The 21,927-nt window shown below is 24.3% G+C and overlaps 1 protein-coding gene across 5 annotated transcripts; it reads left to right on the top strand.

Annotated features, from left to right (window-relative positions):
* The first annotated feature begins 1,283 nt into the window (after positions 1-1,283).
* On the top strand, positions 1,284-21,665 carry LOC129965504 (oxygen-dependent coproporphyrinogen-III oxidase-like). Of its 5 annotated transcripts, none has more exons than XM_056079468.1 (13): positions 1,284-1,413; positions 2,139-2,213; positions 2,943-3,003; positions 3,604-3,681; positions 6,102-6,152; positions 6,235-6,309; positions 10,533-10,651; positions 13,797-13,866; positions 14,685-14,922; positions 16,403-16,482; positions 19,064-19,170; positions 19,496-19,598; positions 21,401-21,665. In XM_056079468.1, the coding sequence occupies exons 2-13, from the start codon at positions 2,146-2,148 to the stop codon at positions 21,485-21,487; spliced, it is 1,137 nt and encodes a 378-aa protein (XP_055935443.1). In that variant the 5' UTR covers positions 1,284-1,413; positions 2,139-2,145; the 3' UTR covers positions 21,488-21,665. The 5 variants fall into 5 exon arrangements, with proteins under 5 accessions (XP_055935443.1, XP_055935441.1, XP_055935444.1 ...); XM_056079466.1 differs by lacking the exon at positions 1,284-1,413 and adding an exon at positions 1,528-1,635; XM_056079467.1 differs by lacking the exon at positions 1,284-1,413 and adding an exon at positions 1,689-1,791.
* The last annotated feature ends 262 nt before the right edge of the window (positions 21,666-21,927 follow it).

Here is a 21,927-nt window from a genome sequence, read left to right on the forward strand (position 1 = left end):
CCATTACATGAACTTCATGCAAACTGCAACAAAAAAATTAATAAATCAAAATCACATGTCGAATTTCATTCATCTATTTTTAATTTATTGTGTTCAGTAGTTTCGTTGAATGAGCCTTTACATTTTGTACAGGCAATTATGCGCGAAAAATCGACTAAAAATAAAATTAAATATTTACTAAAAATTTCAATATTAAATTTGGAATCAATCTTCGAGGGACATTGAATCACCATTACGATTATCTATACTCCAAATTCTATATGATTGTGAGTGCAATAGATTTAGTAGACTGTCAGAGAACACCTCATACACATACGCAACGAGCATACAAATGCTTTCTATTATAAGCAAAGAATTTTGTTTCATTTCAGGGATGTTTAACAGGATTCAACAATAGACAAATGAGTGCGTTTGGTGAAAGGAATAAGTACAAAATAGGAAATAAGATGCAAAAAAATGACATTTATTGCAAATGTAATTGCGGAGATATGACAGATATTTCTAACATCAAATTTCTCTGGTCTGATATAATATATGATTCTTACATTTTAAAATCTTTTCTATTGAAAGTTTACTCTACTTCAATCAATTTTCCGCATTCATGATTTTTTACTTGCTGGTATACGTAATATAGAAAAAATATAGTAATCGACAAAAAAATTCAAACTCGTGATTTTGACAAATATCCACATTTTAAACCTCCCTGACTTGTAAAAACACATTTTTGAAAAATGTCTGTCTCTTAGTATGTCTGTCTCTGACAAAGATAGCTCAAACACACTTTGAGCTAAAAGGTTGAAATTTGGAATACAGCCTTAACACCAAATTCATTGATTTCTATCAAATTTTGAGTAAAATATGTTCAGAGGAAATCCGGCTTTCTAATATAAATTAACACGGTTGACTAGAAAACGAGAAGTTAATAAATAAAAATAGACTCGTCGATTTACCATGCTTTGTGCAGACAACTGTGCAATTTTGGGCCAAATCAAACAAGAGGTGTTAAACGTCAGTCTGTATTTTAAGAACCATGTAAACGTTATAACTCAATAACGCAATGATTTAAATGTATCAAATTTGGTATGAGATTTTTACTACTACTGTAGTTCTGATCAAATTTTGATTTCACTTGGTTGGGGAAAATATATCTAAAACTCAAATTCGATTTTCTAATACGATTAACCGCATTTCTGGGATTAATCACGAAAAAATCGCAATAAATCATATAATAGATTCAACAAAATCTAAGAAGGTTAATAATTCGTAACTATTGTACGCCAATGTCAAGAATAACAATGTCTGATATAACAAAGAAGTTCATTGGAGAATATGCGAGAAAGTTTGGGGGAGATCATTCCCACTAGTTTCACTTAAAATCCTCAAAAGATTTTTAAGAAGGAAATGCGAAACGAGGTATATATTTTTGAAAAAACATTATATTTATAAGATTTTGCTATTTGCGAGAAGACATTAAATAAACCTTAATTCATGGTTAGTTATTCAGAATAAATACATCTAAACTAAAAACATATTTGTTGTCATGTGCAGTAGTAGGTGTAAATAAATCTGATAATTTAAAATTTGTCTTTTCTATTGAAGAATTCTTATTTGAGTATAATTTCTTTTCCTTCAAACGTGCGTGTTTTGTATCATTTTGCTTATCAAATAAGTTTGATGTATTGTTTGATATGAAAGTATTTATTTTTAACTCGTTTGATTTTAAACTGTGATAACATCTTCCACTCATATCTCGTTGTGCATCATATTCTTAAAATAAAAGTGAAATTTGATGTAAATAAAAATATTTTTAAATGATTACGAAAAAGCGCAATGTTTATTTGTTTTTATTTATATTTGTACCTTATGCAACTAATTTTTTTAACGTAAATATCATTATTTTACAAACAATGTCAAGAAAGACAACCTTCTTTCACTTTAAATTTGAATACTTGTGTTAATGACTTATTTAATCTGTCAACATTTTTTTATGAATTTTTATTTAAATTTAAATCTATTCAATTTTTAATGTCGCTTGTTATATATCATTTATATTTTTAATCAAATTTTGATTTTCTTTAAAAAATTACAAATGATTTTTGATACAAGTGATAGTTATACTTTAATTATTCTTTTTATAGATATAAAATGTGGTCAACATTTGGAAGACTGTTGTCAATTTCCAATACTATTAGAAATTCAAAAAAATGTCAGAGGTAAAATTCTTTTCATTGACTTTTAAGCAAGTTAAAATATAATTTATATACTAAATGTAGTTTATGCATATATTTCATAAAACTGCAGCTTCTTATTATTGATTTTTTTTTTCTCATACTACTTTAGTTGAGTATCATACTGATTTATAACTCATATAAATAACATAATTGTCTTAATTGATATTATTGTATCTCAGAAACGATGCATTTTTAATGTGTTAACATTTAATTTTGTTGTAAATACTGCTAAATTTAATGATATTTTCTTTCTTATTATGTGAAATTGTAGATGCAATGATTAGTGTTAATTAATTTCTTTTAAATAGCATTCTTCTTCAGCTTCTTGAATTATCGCATTGTAAGATTTCGATATTAAAAGTTCAAAAAATTAGTTTATTTTCTATTTAATCTTTAGCTTTAAAAATATAAGAAAAGTAGAGAAAAAGTTTCATGGAGAATATATTTTGATTTATATATATTTCCATAGTTTGAAAATATATTTTTCCATACTTATGATTATATGTATAATTAAAATCCCTTTTAGCATAGTGTAACTTTATAGAGCAGAATTTCATAGTAGTTAAGAAATTGATTAATAGTTAAACACATATTTTAACAAGTAGAGAATTTGTTTTAAATTTTTAAGATTCTGTAGCATGTCATAGTGCAGTATTTTCCTCTGAAATTTAATTGCTTTCATTATTTAGAATTAATAGCTTTATTTTTTAGATTAATTGCTGCTGCTGTAGCAACTTCTGTTGCCAGCTATGAATATATTAAAATGAATAAAGTAAGTAAAATCTCTTTTATATATTAGGCATCTTTCAGTATAAGTTGTAGCCCATTCCATTAAAGCATGTTGCGATAGATAATTTGATTTATCAATATAAGAGGAAGTTGAAATTGTATTCATAGTTTACTTAATAGAATACTTTAGAATTTTATTCAAATGATCATATTTAATTATAATTATATGTTCAGTATTCATTTAAATTTGATGCCTATGAATTTAACAGTTTGTGGCATGAAACTTGTTAAATGCATCTATGAGTATTTGATTGAAAAATTTGTTGTTTATTTTAATATTTGCAAACATTTTTGACACTATTACTTATCTGTATTGAATTCATTTTCAATTTTATGTAGAATAATTTTGAGGAAAAACACTATTAAGTAGACATAATTTATTCTTCTTTTGTGTATTTATCATTTTTTATGAGTTATATAGTTTCAGTTGCATTTATTAAATCAATTTGATTGCATTTTAACAACACTAAATAAAAATCTCTGCTTTTATTTTATAATATTAAATAAAATAGCAGGTTGTGCAATTCAAATTCATTTCATATAAAAACAATTTTTTAATAATTTTTTTTTTCTTGTTATCTAGGTTTATTTAGCAACATCTGTTATTGAAGAGAGAAATTTTATGGCAGAGCCAATAACAGAGAAGAAAGTACTACAGTTGGTAAATATTAATTTAATTAGAAGAATATTTCAATAATTATTTTTTGAGCTTAGTATTTACTAATCAATTATTTTTTCTTTATTTTTAATAAATAATTTTTAACTGATCGATTCCTTTCCCTTTTTCTACAAACTATTAAAACAAAAAGTGTACTTTAGTTAATATTTGATAAAAGAATAATTAATTGATGATTATGGGTACAAGATGAATGATTTTTCTCTAACATTTCAAACATATTTTGTGTACAGTTTCAATCAGAAACATTCTACTTTTTATAGTTCTTTTTTCCCCTAAGCACATACTTACATGTTGATTATGTGTTTATTTTCTTGTTGTTCTTATATCTTTACATTTTAGTTTCATATCATAAAAGCTAGTTTTTACTTGTCTCTTTCTATATTTTATAGAGATTTTGAAATATTATTCATTTAAGATAGCTTGTTTTATGCATTATCATATTATGTAAAAGGAGATTCATTACAGAAAAGTTCAAAGAGATATATAATTTTTTTCACACAAAGAAATTTAGTTTAACAGATTTATGATGAATTTCAGTTTTCAAGTGTTTCTAATTACTTTTTTTCCTCAAAACAATTCAAGTGAATTGTAAATTTTTTAATCAAAATGTGAATGTTCTGAAATTTATAATTTTTTCTGTTTATTCTGTTCCTTTTTGTTTTTAACCGTTTAAAAAAATATTATTTATTCTAGAAAGCTACTCTGGACTAGAAGAAAACTATAATTAAAACAAATAAAAATATATAATTTATTTAAATTAAGTAAGCAGAGAACTGAGACTCACACTTAGCCCTCTGGCTGCATAATTCTTTAAAATCACTATTTAGATGCAAAGTTGGCAAATAAGTTCAAATATTTTTCAAAGAAATTGAACTGATACTACATGTTACATAATTATAGTATAATATAATAAAAATCTGTAACCATAAAAATAAACACTCTAAACTGCGAAAAACGTAGGATGCAACAGAAAATGGACTTATTGCTAATTCGCAGAAATCGCAAGATACGCAGATAGATGGTTAAGATATTGGTGTGTTTTTCATTTCTTTGAACAAAATTAAAATTAAGGAATTTTATTTTTTGATGCCATTTTATGTAATAGATGAAGGTGCTTTCTAATTAAATGAATGCAAAAAAAGGAGAATTAAAAGATACATTTTTTTTATTAATATAATTGCATTTAACAAAATTATTATGATACATAATATCAATGTATTAAATAAAAGATACAAGTATATATTTCAAAACTTTATGAAAGTCTCAAATATAATTTGGCATTTTTTAAAAATTCATTCTGTATATTGTCTAAGATTAAAATTAAAAGTGTTTTTTTTTTTCACTTCAGCTTTCTAAAATATTATATATTTCTGTATTTATTGTGTAATTTTCGAGCAAATTTTAGAAAAATAAAATATATATATATATACTATAACTTTCAAATATGTTGCTAAGAGAATGGAAATATTGCCAAGCAGATTAAGGGGATGGATTATTTTAAACTCAGTTCACTATTAAAGTAAAATGCTAGATGCCAATAACAGTAGTTTTTATTCTGGTAATTCTGTCTGAAGCTAGCACCCCCACCTGCCCCATTTATTTGCTGTTTGTATATGAATTATTATATCTGCACTATTCTTATTTTTTGTTCCATTTTATTTTTTATTTATAAGTTGAACAGAAGGAGAATATAGCAAATATCAAACTACAGATGATAATGTTTACAGAAAATTCTAACAGGTGGCTTGTAATTCTCCTTAAATCTGCTATTTGACTAAACAACCCAGCAATAATAAACAATTTCTAAAACAAAGCAACTCATTTTCTTAAAAAGAATAACTGGTTTTATTTAAAATTAATTTTTCCTTAAACTTGAGAAATATAAACTATAGAAATTAAAGGCGTTGAATATGGCAATATTTAGCAATTTATTGCTTATGGCCGACTAGGGAAATGTATCTACATTTTTTTTTTTTTTTTTTTTTTTTTTTTTTTGCTGGATTAGTGATCCATATATAAACTGGTCCCTTTAGTTTAGCTTTAGAAAATTCTCCAAATTTCTTGTTTATGCGCAGAAATATACTGTATTTATTTGTAAGTATTGTACCAAAGGTGTATAGCATGGAATAAAATATTCATTTGAATTTCTATAGAATAAACTAATTCTCAAAAGTAGTTATTATTTAAAATATATGAAGTATTTCTTTTTATATAGGCATTCTATCAATGTGTTTCTTAATAAATATCAAAGTTCACTGTTTTTATGAAAGAAATACATTTCCAAAATAAAAGTATGGTATTCTTGTAAGATTTCGTTTCAAAAATTTCTTTTTATGTATTTCAACTATTTCCAGTTTTCTCTCTTAAAATATTATGTAAATAAATAATGTATTCTTTTTTAGGATATGAATGACATGAAAAAGAGAATGGAAGTTATGATTTTAAATGCTCAAGTATGTTATGCTTGCTATATATATACATATGTGGCTTTAATCTATTTTCAATCATTATTTTAATTATTTAATTTTTTGATAGGCTGAATTTTGCAAGGCTTTGGAGAAGTATGAAGATACTCAAAAATTTAAAGTAGATAGATGGAAACGACCTGAAGTAAGCTTGTTTATCATAAAATGCTGATATCAATTATAATATTTATTTGCTGTATATTACTTATTAAATATTAATCATCTCACTGCATATCAAACAATTTCCACAGGCAACATAGAAGTAGCAAAATTTGTGCAATTTTTTAATTTTTATTTGTCTATTTAGCTATGCAATCCCCTTTTTATCCCATTCATGGTTTCATTTTGGCTTTTCTGATTTCATTCGGATTTGGATTAACAGATAGCGTTAGTTGCCAAAGGTTCTGTGAAATATACAAGCATGTTTTGCAGCATTTTGTGCACTCATTTCAAAGCTCAAAGATGTCTAACAGAAAACTTTTTGGAGTTTTTGAATTTATATTGATAAAAGAATTATGCCGCAAGAGGGTTAATGTATGTAAAATGAATTTTTTACATTAAGGCGGACATTTAGTTGAAAGTAGCCTACATTGGGCATGTATTAGTTTAGACTCTTGACAAATAGTATTTTCAGTAAAAGAAGTAATCAAAACAAATCAATGAAAATATTTGTGCATACTTGCATGCATCCTTTATTTGCTCTTCATTCTGATAAAGTCTATTTGTGTGGACTAATAACTTTTTTAAAATTATAACAAAATTACTCTAATCATTTTATAATATTAAACACGTATAATTAAATATAGTAAGTAAAATTTAATAATGTTTCTGAAGTTTACTAAAAATGAGCTATTTGTTTATTTATTGAATCATTTGTACATGTGATATGAATTCTCAACCATAACATTTAGTGCTTAATTATTAAGATAGTAAATTTTAAATTATTGTTTATGCAGATTAAATATTTTTTTTAAAAATTTAAAATAAAGAAGTAATTACTTTATATAAACTGCTATTAATTAAAGTACTAGAGGAACAAAAATTGTCTTGCTTTTCACCATCAATAATATTAATGTTGTATGGCTGAAAAATTATGTCATCAAAAAGAGGTATAAGTTTGCTTATACTTATTTCTGTACAATTTATTATTCAAAATGCAATCATTTTGATTTTGGGTACCCTACCTTGTAGTTCCAATTTATGAGTGTTAAATATATACTTTTTCAAATGAAAACCTTTCATCTAAATTCTACCAGTCAATATTTATTTAGCTGTTATGTATGTATTATTAATTAATTGTATTTATTTAATTCTTTTATCAAATGGTTAAATGTAGGAATTAATGTAAAATATGGCTAATAATTATTTAGCATTGTGGAATTTGATTTGATTCAAATGTAAATTATTTCTTACAGAAAATAAGTTCTATTTATTTTATTAACAAAACTTAATTTGGTATTTGTAATATTTTATAAAATCTATTTTTAAAATTAAATTTTTTATGGTTAAAATATTAAGACTATTGTTCAGATATAATCTTCTTTTTTATAGTTATTATATCTATTTTATATTTGCTACAACATTTACTGTTTAATTTATTATTTAAAATATTAAACTAAATGTGAGAGTGATGCATATTTTAGTGATTCACATAATGATTATGCTACAGAATATTACTGTCAAAGTGATTCAGTCCTTTGTACAATATTAAAAAAACTTCCAAACATATAATTGTATTAGTGTTACACATTTTATGTTAACATTTGTTTTTTACTATTTGCCTTTGATAACCAATTGGCTATATTTAATTCCAGTTAAATTATTTATTTAATTTATATAGTTTCATTTCTATGGTTCTACCATATTGCCTGTCATTAAAGCCATATTATTTTAATCATCCTGCATGTGCTCTGCTCATTGAATACATGAAACTTTCCAATTGGAAACCAATCCTTTGCTGTCATAGTACTATTAAATTTCACAAAAATGTAACCTCACTTTTTTATCCATCTTGTAAACTGCCCAGATAATTAAGAGAATCATTTTTCTTTAATGGAAGAAAATCATGAGATTCAATATTTGATTAAATGGTTTGTGTTTGAAAACAATAATGTAATTTTTGAGTTGAAAAATGAACAAAAAGGTAACTTTAAAAAATTGCTAAAATTCTATGAAAATTTTCAAAGTAGTATCCTTAGAAAGACAATTTTAAAATCATGTAACAATCATTTTTCTGATGATATATTTTCAGAAGTTATAGATGAAAAATGTCAAATTTTTTTCTTACATTAAATTCTAATGATTTTTTTTAAAAAAAAAGGCTCTGAAATGCCCATTTTACCCTCCAAAATATATATATATGTAAAGTTTGGTAGCTCTAGGTCTAACAATCTAACCTGTAGATTACTGTTGTACACGTGCACATATTCTTTTTTTATTTGTAGTAGAGATGAAATAAAAAATGTATTTTTATCACATACATTTTATATTTATCCATTGAATTCTTTATAATCAATAAAAAAGCAAAATTAGGTTGTTTTTGTTTAATCTTGGATTTTCAAATAGAATAAATGGTTTCTAAAATAATTTATTCACTTTTCTTTGGAAATAATCAAAATAATCTAGACCCTACTCTATGCAAGTGAATGGAAATTAAAATGAAAATACAATACCAGGAAAAATAATTTACCATTTGTTAATATCAGAGAGATCACAGTATTTTTGGAAAAAATGTTAAGAACCCACAAATCAAAATATGATCTAAACTTGAATTTTTATTTGAAATTCCAAAAAATTACTATAAATTATGATATATTTTTTTATATATATCTAAAACAGTTTTAATATAGTGACATATGTCTGTAAATATTACACTTTAATTTTATGTTGGAGCAGTAATGAAGTTGTCTAAGCTAAAATAGTCAATAGTGTCAAAAAAAAAAAAAAAATACATATGAGAAAGACACATGTTGAAAGAAAGACACAAAATTTCAAGGTCACAAGTAAAGTGAAAATATATTTTCTACTTAGTAAGAATCACATGTTTGAGTTAGTTTTCCATCTCTACCTATTATAAATTAAACTTGTTTTGTTCATATAATTTGGAGTATGATTTTTTTTTATATCATTCTTACTAGTCATATCTTATTTATATCAGAATTATTCATTATGCTTTAAGCTACACTAAAGTTTTCAATATAAAAGTAAAAAAAAGGTAGTAACAAACAGTCTTTTTTATTATAAATCAAATACAATTTTAGAATGAATTCCATCTGTTTGTTTGCTTTCTTAAATTCTTGAATGTTTAATAGTCTTCAATAAGAATTAAAAAAAAAAAAATGCCAGAAAATTATTTTCTTGTTGTTGTTTTTTTACCCAAAGATATATAAATTTTACAAATGAAATTTGTATCACTACAAGAGGTATGCCATATGATTTTAAAAGATTGATTGAAATGTCTGAAAAAATTAAATGGGTGATTAAAAAAAACAACAACCTTAATTTGAAAAACAAAAATGTACGACTTTAATCATCATATTTCATTTTCAAAATATAATTCCCATCAATATATGCATATAAATATTTTTCCTCTCAAATATATGTATCTGTTTTCTCAAGTTTAAGATGCATACTTTTTCCCAAATTTAAAGTTATGAATAGTTATTTTAAAATAGTTTGTTCTTTTATTTCCTGCTTTGTTCTTTGCATTCATCAATAAAGATAGATTCTTGGAGTAACATATTTTCTTGGGTGATGTGTGAAATCAAAATGAAAATATCTACTGAAACTGATGAAACATGTTTATTAATTTACTATTTTGTACAACACAAAAAATAAGGAAAATATTAATTTTTTAATGCTTGTTGAACTGTCTCATATGATAATTTGATTGTGATATCATCTTTCTCACACTATTTTGTATATACATTGTCTTATTTCTCAGTTTATTCAGAACATAATCCTTTCTTATTATGAATGTTGTCAATTTCTTGATATTTGGTTATTTAATATGAAATATTTTGAATCTATAGGTTTATAAACATTTGGAATGGTCTGTTTAAATCCATCAATGATTTTTCTGCATGAATGTATTTCAAAAGTAATGCTCCATCACAAAATTCTTTTCTCTTTGGGTAAAACACATCTTTATTTTATGCTTAGTGATTTTTTTAAGTAAAAATTTAGGATATTTTTATATGCAACAGCAATGTCATTTATTGATACAATTTTCTATTTATGTCCACTTTAAATTTGTCATGCTTTTGAAAGGGCGAATTATTCAACATAATGATCACTTTATAAAGGGTTGATTTGTTATGAATGACTTTATTATAGTCCCATAAAATACATATGTGTTTCTTATTTTAGGGTGGAGGTGGAATTACTTGTGTTTTAGAAGATGGTGATGTTTTTGAAAAAGCTGGTGTAAATATATCGGTGGTACATGGAATTTTGCCAGCTGGAGCTGTTGCACAAATGAGAGCAAGGTATAATTCAACTGTTTATTAATGAATAGCATTCCCTTGATTAGTTTTAGTTTTAAACTCATAAATTGTATAAAAGTTTAAAATATTAGTTTTTTTTTAACATTTTAAAAAGCATACAACTAAGTTTAAAGTAAAATGCATTTGTATGCCACATACATGTTAAATTTAATTGTCTTGTTAATACTAATAAAGTATATAACTAAGCTTAGTTAATAAAATTAATGCTTTTATAATTGTTAATTTTTGTTATATTTCATATATTTACTTATTCACCAGCATTTTAATGTCCCTGTTTGTTATATTTCATCAAAATTTTATTATATTATTATTCTAGCAGTTGCATTTATTATTTTGCTCTCAGATCTATTCGACTAGGAGGCATTATAATTTATCAGAGAGTATTCCATTATTTGTGAGCAATGAAATTCTATTTAAAAATTAAGTTACTGGCTGAAATAATTGATGTAGTTTTGCAACTTTGGGAGATTACAATGGCATAATGTATTACTTCAAAAAATGTTCGTTAAAAAATGTGATTGATTTAAAAATAAATTCATTAAAAATTGAATACAGTTATAATAACTACTTTTTTGTACTTTTCAGTATAAATATCTGTATATTATGAAGTTTACGAAGAGTATTTAAGCAGGACATTTAATTTTTCTGTGTTTTTAATTTTCTCTTTAGGACCACTTAAATTCAAATATAAAAACATATAGACTTCTGATTCAATTATGCTTTTATTTATTCCCATGCTTTTCAAACTTTAATAGTGGTAACTACCTTAAACTGCTGAGCTAGAAATTCGTTAAGTTCACTTTTTAAGTAAGGATGAAATCCTAATTCAATTGCATAAAAAATTAGTCAAATCAATGCAACCATCTGTTTGTTTCTTTGATATGCTGCCAATCATGTTTGAACAGCGTAATTACAAATTATATTCATAAAAAATTTTCTATACTGTTGAGAAGAAAATAAATGTGATGAAACAGAAAATGTTCTTCATTATTTACATTTTTTAATATATATATATATAATATATATATATATATATATAATCGATGGTAACATTCATGCAGAAAGCAGTTTTGCCCCAAAATATTCAGAAAAATTATAAAGCTAATACTGCTGTGATTGAAAATGCATTTTTTTATTTAAAAAATGCATTTTTAATCATTGAAATACTGATTTTGATTAATGTTATGAAAATTTGAATATATGAGATATTTGTGTTTTTAAATTATTTTTATCATATTGTTAATAAAAATTGATTTTAAATATGTACTGTATTGTTTTGTATAATTATAAAGCTATTGCTGCTGTAATTTTTTTTTTCATATCATTTTTGAACTATATATATTTTTTTTGCCTTGCCACTATACAGAGAATTCACAAACAAACCCTGCCAGTCTCTTGATGATCACAAATCGCCTCTATTTATTGAAATGCTTATTCTATAACTGATTTCAGTGAAAGTTGTGAAGTGTTTAACTATATATCTCGTAATTTAATTAATTTTTTTATTATGTTTAAAGCTTTTTAAGTAATCAATATTGGTATATTATATTATTTTGATCGATGCCTGCTTGCATTGTCATAAACTTAATTTAAAATAAAAAGGCCCCAAAAACATATAACCTTAATTAACTTTCCCTGATTTATTATACATTTCTTATATAATTTATTTTCATGGTAAATCTTTTCAATGCATTTATATTTTTGAAAAGATTAGTTATTTATTCCGTATTAGGCGTGTGAGAAGTTGCTTTCTTAATTACAAATTTAATCAAAAGACAGAATCAAAGATACATTATTATATAAAAAAAATTTTATTAGAAGAAACTAGTAATTTTTAAAGCATTTTTATAACTATTAAGAATTTTATAATGATAGGCTTCCTTTATTATGAACCTGATCTCAAAATTTTAATGTATCGCAACTCAGTTATGTTTGATGTATAATAATTTCATTATTTTCTTTTAAAAGCAACTTCCTTTAAAGAACAATTTGTTAGCATTTTCTGTACATTTTTAACAAAATTTAAGTAATTTGTTATTTGTTTTATCACCTACAAAATATTATTTATGCTAATTTAATTTTTTAGATTGCATTTTAAAAAGATTTTACAGAATATTAAATTTTAAAAGCACCCTCCCCCCCCCAATAAGTTAAAATTTTATTATATGGAATTAGAGCTATTCTGTCAAAGAAGCTATATCATGTATAATGCTCTTTGATATTTTTATTTCCATATTTTTGGCATTCTTTCATGTAGTATTTGTTCTTTCTTTTTCTTAATATACAAAAAAAGTTGCATTTTTCATTATCTGAATTAGAATTCCTCAGTTTTTAATAATTTCATAATATCTTGGAAATTTTATATCATTTGATGTAGGAATTAATTCAACAAATGTGTAACATTACTTCCCCCCCCTATTTTTGTTAAATTCCTAATTTCTTCAAAAAACTAAATTTTTATGCTAGTTAATTTTGATTGGCTATATATCATGTTGCTGTATGTGAAAGTAGATGAAATTCTGTATTTCAAAGTTTAGCAAATTTTGGACAAAATAGTAATCTTTTGTTTTTATTCTAAACTGATGCAAAGGTAAAAGTATTATAATTAATGTATTGCATTAACTTTGCTCCTTTCTGGTGTATTAAAATTTTGCTGTAAATAATACACCTTATGTTTATTTCCTTTAAAAAAAGCTTTTCTGCATACGAAGTAGGGAAAATATCCAAAATCATTGTATATTTAAATGTTTTAGATAAGATTTCCAGTTATCCTAATTCTTATATCCTAAATCCTCTGTTTCTTGACTGATATATATTTAATTAGTGATCAAAATAATGAATTGCTTCAAAAGAACTGTTCCAGAAATTTGTGGGTTTTATGTAAGGGACTGAAATATGTTGCTGTGCACTGTTTTCATTAATTATGCAGAGTACTTAATTATTCCAAGCTACATCCACATAATTACATATATTCAGTTTTATGTAAACTGTTATATCATATCCGGATTTTTAGTGCTCTTTAAATAATTTCAGTGGCAAATTTGATGAGTCTTTTATTATGAATTAATTTCTTTAAAATAACTTAAGAATTTTATTTTTAATTAATTATATTTTTAATTTTTTGCAGAGGTAAAAAATTTGCAAACAAAGATAAGCTTCCCTTTTTCGCTGCTGGAATAAGTTCTGTTATACATCCTGTGAGTATGTATTTCATCGCAAAATGGAAATTTCTAGTAATAAAATAATAGTTATTTAAAAATGCAATTAGGCGGTAAAATAGCACATTTTAACTTGAATGTTTTGAAAATAAACTTCAAAAATTCTAAAGAATAGTTTAATATTATTGCTTCATTCTTGATAAAACATGAAACCTTTTATAAGTATTAAAAATAATCTCTTTTCAACTTCATTTATTGTATTTTCTTTTAATTAGGTTTCTGTAAACTAGTGAGAAAATTGTGAATTGTGTGCCATCTAGTGATTTTAAATTGGATAAAATTTTAATTATCTACCTTTATTTAAAAGGAGCCATCTGTATAGTTGTCTATCATTTTAATACTTTTGCCAACAATTTATCTTTTCAATTATTAGCCCAGTATTATTTGTAAAAAAGTTATTATTCTTCATTAATGTAGATTTAGTAAACATTTTGAAAATATATTTTGGTTATTTTACTAAACTTTTAAAAATAGCTAGTAAAATTAATATTTCTCAGTCGTTATTCTAATTGTTTAAATGATTGAAAGCAGAAGACATTTCACATTAAATGTATACTTTTAGCTTTTAACATTTGGCATTTTTTAAAAATTATTTCCTTTCTAGCATCTGATTTTTGTGTTTATGTAAGTTAGAATACCTTCAAATTTAATATTTATTTTTAAAATGTTCATTGATGCTAATCAACAAACATATGACTACGTAAAAATTTACTATTTATTTATATGATATATTATACCAATTCTTATTTCTATTTACTCTTTTATTTTTAAATTATACTGTATGCTTATTCTCCTAGAGAAATCCAAATGTTCCAACTATCCATTTCAACTATCGATACTTTGAAGTGAGTAATGGAGATGGCACAACAACTTGGTGGTTTGGGGGAGGGACAGATATGACACCATACATTCTGGATGAGGATGATGCTCGTCATTTCCATGTAACATTAAAAGAGTGTTGTGATAAGCATGAAAATTCATATTACAGTCGCTTTAAAAAGTGGTGTGATGACTATTTTTTTATTAAACACAGAGGTAATAATTTTTATTTAGTGTTTATAAAATTGAGATTTATATGCTGTTATATTTTGCATTTTAAAAATCTATATTGATTATAGTACATGTACAGTGTGTAATATATATATATATATATATGTGTGTGTGTAATGATATTTTAAAATCTAATTCAAATCCTAATTAATTTCCGAATTTTTATTTTAATTTAGCCCATATTGACTTCATTCTAAAAGATCTCTTACTTACTAATCCAATTCTAATTTTTTATTTTATAAGTTCTACCTGTGATCAATAAAATTGTTGACTTTAGCATTTTCACACACTCCAAGCAAAGGGAGAGAATATCCTAGTGTTTACAACTAAAGATACTAAGATTCCCTTTCGTAAATTGACACATATCAAAGAAATCCCTATCAAAATCTCATAGTAAAATCTTTTAGGGAAAAAATTTGTCTCTTTGGCAATAGTGTTGTGATGGAAACGGATGTCAGTTTTATCATTGGTTATTGTACATAAAATTCCTCTCATAGTAAAATAAATTGAATTTAAAATTCTAAAAGTTTCTTTTGTCTCTTCTTATCCATGCAATTGCCAAATTATGTTATACATATATAAATATTATATATGTAAGTGTTATTTTATCTGTATATCCTCTATGGATTGTTTAGATATCCTTAGCTTGGATGCAAAATACAATTGATACAAACTTTGTATTTATATTCATTTATATTTGCATATAATCTTAATTACTATAGAAATAATATTTTAATATGAGAAAGCATCTAAATTTAAATATATTATTTTGAAAAAATATAATTTGCTTATATTGAAAAAACCGAAAATTGAGATATTAATAAAACTTTGGAAACAAACCCCAAACTTTGGTGTTGTAAAATGTTATTTTGGTGATGGATGTATCAGCTATCCTAAGAAATGTAATTTCGTTTTCAGTAATATCTGTTTTGAAAAGTAAATGGAAATTCATGGCATTTTTACTCAAAAATATTTTGTTATAAAAAAATTCAAAAAAAAAAAAAATCACAGAATTACAAATTGGACAAATTTACAACATTCCACTTCTAAAAGGCTTACATATGTTTAATTTTGATCCACATTTTAGAGGATTTAAATGTCTCAATGAAACAAAAAGAAAAATATTACATCTGTATAAAATTGGGCTGTTTAAATTTCTTTCACTTCCTACTCTTTCAGCCATTATTTTATTTGTTATTTTTATGTTTTTCTTCTCTCTGAGATATCCAAATTAGGAGTACTTATTAATGTTAAAGAATTTGATAGAGATGGGATGCTTTAAAAATGTTGATATCATCAAAAATCTCTACACAACTGCACTTATTGTAATCATTATACACGGATTATGATATCATGTTATCATTGAATATTTTTATTTCATTGGGACAAAATATTATTAATTATTAATTTTTATGTAATGGTTTTATTTGATTGTGTATATTTAAAATAAGATTTTTTATTATAGGAGAATGCCGTGGCATTGGAGGAATTTTCTTTGATGACTTGGATACTCCTGATCAAGAAAGCTGTTTTAAATTTGTTACTGTAAGTAAAAAAAAAGTCATATCATTAGTATTACATATTTTTATTAATATTGCTTTATCACAACAGTTTTAAAAATGAATTTGATCATGTTGACTTTTTTTTATTTAACCATTTTATCTCCAAGCTTAAATTAATAGTCTTAAACAATAAATCAAATTGTGGAAAGAATACTCTGACATTGAATATTACAAGGATTACAGGATTTTTTTTTTAAAGTTGAGGGGGGGGGGATCTAATAATTTAGGTCCAGATATATACAATTCGAACCTAAGTGAAAGAACTGAAAAAAATTATTTATGCAAAAGCATATTTTAAGTGCCAAAAAATTTTTTTTCATTTTATACATTTATATCACAATTTCAAATATTTAATAATTCAAATGTAAGAAAATCATAAAAAATAACTTATCTTTAATAATTAATTTGTATGGTATTGTAGAGAGCAATTACTTTTCGTAATACATAAGTAAATGCTGTGTTTAGTGCACATTGTGTCAATTTTAGTATTGCACAAGGTTGTTAGTATTTTGAGGCAATTTTTGTCATCTATAAACACTGATATATGCTCCACATTATTTAGTTGTACTTCAAAAATTAATTGGTTGATTTTTTTTTAAGGGGGTGGGGCACTTTTTTCTCAAGAGACTTAAGAATGATCTTTGCTCCTTGAGAATTCTGTTTTATTTCCTTGATACTTTAAAAGTCCCCATGCAATTTGCATTCTATTTTTATTAGTAAAATGGAATTTTTCAAATGTTTAGCTTAATTTAAAGCATACCTGTTTTGCCTAACAACTGGAAATAATGCAATCAATAAAGTGTGTGAATGCATTTATAGTCTTTTGTTCTTAATGAATAGGTCTAGTAGGCTATGTATCTGTCACATAAATCAATTTCCCCCTTAGAGACATTATAAGCCTGAACTATACAGATCGAGTTACACTGATTTTTTCCCCTTTTGACCATTTTCAACAGTTTTAAAGTAAAGCCATAGTTTCATTAAATATATCACCATTATCAGAATCTGCAAGCTTTTTCTATTTCACTTCATCAACATTAGAATCTAAGAAATCACTCAATTGCTGAATGGCTTAAATTTCTTCTGGTGTCAAAATTTCTTCACAAAAAGCAATTAAATAATTGGATTAGTTGTTTAACATAATTGCTTTTTAATCATCAAGCACTTGATGCAAAAATTCATGAAATAAAAATAACAGGTTAAGCAAAGCATTAAGATTACTGTAGAAAAAATAAAAAGGATCTATAGCTAAAATATATATAAATACTTCGTTGCACATATTTAAACCTGATAATTTAAAAGTAAGAATGACTGTATACTAAACATTTGGGAGAAATGGATAATTATGTTCCACATATGTAGATATCATTCAATTCACAGTACTGCATGTTAGTATTGTAATATAATAAAACTAAACATTATTATTATATAATAAAAAAAAGCATAAAAAATTTTAGGCTTTAACTACCTTAATAACAAAAACTACTTACTTTTATGTAGAGTTGGTGTCATTTTCTTCAATACTGTTTATAAATATACATTTTTACCAAAGTTTTTTAAAAAGGTGTTGCTAACTGCTGTTTATTGTGGCATTTAGACATCCAGGATTTTGTTTTGTACATTTTAAAAATTTATCATACAATGCTTGTAAAAATAATAGTCCACATGTGTGGACCTAGGGAGCGAATAAATTAATGTATATATATCTTTATTCTAGTCATTTTAATAAAATTTTGTGTGTCAGTTTGGTATAATAAATTAAGCTTTATTTAAATAAAAGAATTAGTCTAAATCTGGTATTTATTTTTACTTACACTTATTTTTAGTAATTCTTTTCACTTGATATAAAGAATTTCATTAAATGGTAAATCATTGTTAAAATAACATTATCACAATGATATGTTCCAATTTAATGTCTTAAAGTTTGCGTAACACAGTTTTACAGAGTATTTAAATCCAGTATTAATTTTTGATTACTAACAATGTTTAATAATTTTGATGAAAATATCATGTCTATCCAGACAATTTTTAAGAAATATTTTCTATTTTTAGAAACTTGCATTTTAAATATGTTGCTTATTCAATATATTTTAGAATATTTTTATCTATATTTGATGTAATTATATTATTTTTTAATAATTTTTCCTTAAATACATGCATTTTTTTTTAGAATTCAGTAACTATAGAAGACAAATATTTTTAAAAGAAATTATTGAAAATATATATAATTGGGTGAAAATATAGGATTAATTATAACTCTGTTACATAAAAAAACTTGTAAACAATTTTAACGGTTACATTTGAAATAACAGCCTGATTTCCGTCAGATTTATATTGTTCATTTCTCTTCTCCCACACAGACTGAAAGTGAATTATTAATGTTTGTCTTTTACAGTCATTATTTCACAGAATTCGGTTGGCTATATTCAGTTCTTTGCAAATTTGTATGCTTACAGTACTATAATTATTAAGTTATATTGATATGTTAATAATTGTTATACATGTCTTAAAACCTTAATTGCAATTATTTACTTTTTTTCTTCTATTTTTCCCTTCACTTTAAGGATTGTGCCAATAATGTTATTCCTAGTTATATACCTATTGTTGAAAAGAACAAAGATAAAGGTTATTCATATGAAGATAGACAATGGCAATTATTACGTAGGGGGAGGTAGGTTATTCATTCCTTTTTTAAAAAATTAATTTTAGAAACACAAAGAAATGTATGCAAAATTTGAAACCTTAATATGAATATTTGTTCTGTTTGTTTCTATTTTAACAAAATAATTCATTTAGATTTTTGGTATTTAAAAAATTTAAGAAAAATTGGCCTAAAAATACCATTGCTTATTTTTAAAAACAAATATAATGCAATATCTATTTTTGATGTATCTACATTTACTTTTTGGATTCATACTCATTTTTCCATTTAAAATATTGATTATTCAAAGAATATTTTAAGTAGTTGCTTGAAAATAATTTTTTTATTCTTTCAGGTATGTAGAATTTAATTTGATTTATGACCGAGGTACTAAATTTGGACTAATGACCCCAGGAGCTCGTTATGAAAGTATTCTAATGTCTCTTCCACCATTTGCTGTAAGTAATGTTCTGAATTCCTTAAAATTTATATTCTTAATTCTTTGATAAATTGCATGTAGAGTTTTTAGGTTTACTCTGATTTAAAGTATATTAAATATGTTGTACTTTAACAGTCTTGATAGTCCTCTCATACAAAATGATAGAAAGTTTTTAATTTTATATTCCTCTTCTGTATTACAAATAAATTATATTGAGTTCTCATATCCAAAATTTATTAAACTCTAAATTCTGCTATTCAGTTTCTTCTGGCAAAAATGCTAATATTTTTAAAGCTTTCTTTTTGACCAATTATATAGTTACATTTAAAACAACAGCCAGGGCTGAATTAATAAATAAAATAGGCAAGTGCTTAGGAATCCTGTAACTCTGGAAGAAGCCTAAAGTTTCAAGATTTCTTTTCTTTTTTAAAAAAAATAATTTCTTAAAAAACCAATTTCTTCCTTTTTCTGCTTTTATTTAATTTACAAAGATCATGCACTCTTAAATTGTTCAAATAAAAATCATACTGTTTAAATATTATCATATTCTGATAGTGTTTCTAAATAATTACTTTTTGTAACTTTATTTTATAAATCTAAAATTTATAATATTTTTTTAAAAAATGCTCTATTTCATAATTGAAAAATTATTAGATTTTATTTTTTTAAAATTAAATTAATTTTTAAAAATAATACCAGCTTATTATTTATAAGATGCATATACCAACTTTCCTGAAGGAGAACTGAAATGAAATGCAACCAAAATTAGCTACTTAAAATAAATTACATGAAAATTAAAGTAAATTAAGAATTATCTGATATTGGAAGGTCAAGAGGAGGAAGGAGATCTCCGAGACTTGCATTGCCTAAGAACCCTTAGAGGACTTAATGTGCCCTTACAGAACTAATCTATATAGCATATTACATTTTGATTCAGCAATATTTTTTACATATATGCTGTATAATTTTTGTTAATATAATAACATTTTATCTTTAAAAAAACAAAACAAGTGTAAATATTCATTTGGTTATATTGTATTACCACAAATTGTATTAACTGTTAAACATTTAAAAATGTTGTATTACTATATATATATATATATATATCTATATTTAAGTATCAGAATCGACAAAGAGAAATCTAAATATTGTGTTAACCTAAATCTTTGTCATAAATTTGGACTTGATGAGATTTTACTAAATTAGATGTTATTGTGATTTGTTCCTCTAATTCTTTATTTTATTGATACCTAAAATTTTTGCAAAATATGTATATGGAGAGAGCACAGAACAAAATATTTAATGGTTTTAATATACAACAATAATAATATTAGTTTTAGAAACACTTGTGTTTACATTACTACTTTTATTGAATTTCTTAAATGTAACTTGCTGAATAAATTACCAACATATTGTAGGTTTGTTTGTTTTTCTTTCTTTATTAAAGTCTTGAAAATGTTTGATTCCTTGTAACATATGGAGCATTGGGTTTGCTAATTTCTTTTCAATTATTAATCAAGAAATATTTCCATGTTCTGGCTGTTCATTACTAAACTGCATGACAATTATTTTTGAAAAAACTATTTGCACTTAAGTATACATTATTATTAAAATATTTGTGTTTAATTGAACTATTTCTTTGTTTAATATATATTTCCCAATAGACTTAATGTTGATGCTTCTTGTATTGTTTCTTTGGGAATTGGATTGACAATTTTGAATTTTAATCTATATTGCTTTAGAAATTTTTCTTTTTCATGCTATTTGCTTTTATATGATTATAATCATGAATTCTAATGTTTTAACTATTTTTTATTTCAGAAATGGCAGTATTGTCACTCACCAAAGGAAAATTCAAAAGAACATAAACTGATAGAAGTTTTAAAAAATCCACGTGATTGGGTTTAGTGTATCATAGAAAAAAGTAACATAATGTTATTTATTATCTTATTCAAAATCCAGTTGTGTTGATACTGTGATAAACTGACATTTTTTGAAGTGGCTATGGTTTGCCTACTAATATACTTATTTTATGTTACTATTTTGAAATATTTTTGATAAATAAAGTTTTATTATGTCTCATCTATTCGAATTTTTCCCCTTTTTTTTCAATTATGCAATAAAATATATAATTTCAGTTTTTACTTATTTTTTTAGTATTGCCATTTTAGATCTTGTATAAAAATGAATAGATAGATATTTGCACTAATTTTGACCAAATAGCTAATATCTGAACCATTAAAGATAGGAATGTACTTATAATTGGAGAAAATGCTGAAAATAATTTTCTTCGGTTATTAAACATACTGCTTTATAAATGTATGAAGCCTAATATTTATACTTTTTGT

The sequence above is a fragment of the Argiope bruennichi genome, chromosome 4 (assembly GCF_947563725.1).
Source record: "Argiope bruennichi chromosome 4, qqArgBrue1.1, whole genome shotgun sequence".
Taxonomy (NCBI): domain Eukaryota; kingdom Metazoa; phylum Arthropoda; class Arachnida; order Araneae; family Araneidae; genus Argiope; species Argiope bruennichi.

Bases quoted from the DNA above. Each gene is read 5' to 3' on its own strand.
- LOC129965504 (XM_056079465.1), top strand. From the start codon at position 1,864: ATGCAACTAATTTTTTTAAC. The intron at 16,483-19,063 runs GTAAGTAAAAAA...CTTCACTTTAAG, and splicing joins GCTGTTTTAAATTTGTTACT to GATTGTGCCAATAATGTTAT. The intron at 19,171-19,495 runs GTAGGTTATTCA...TTATTCTTTCAG, and splicing joins CAATTATTACGTAGGGGGAG to GTATGTAGAATTTAATTTGA.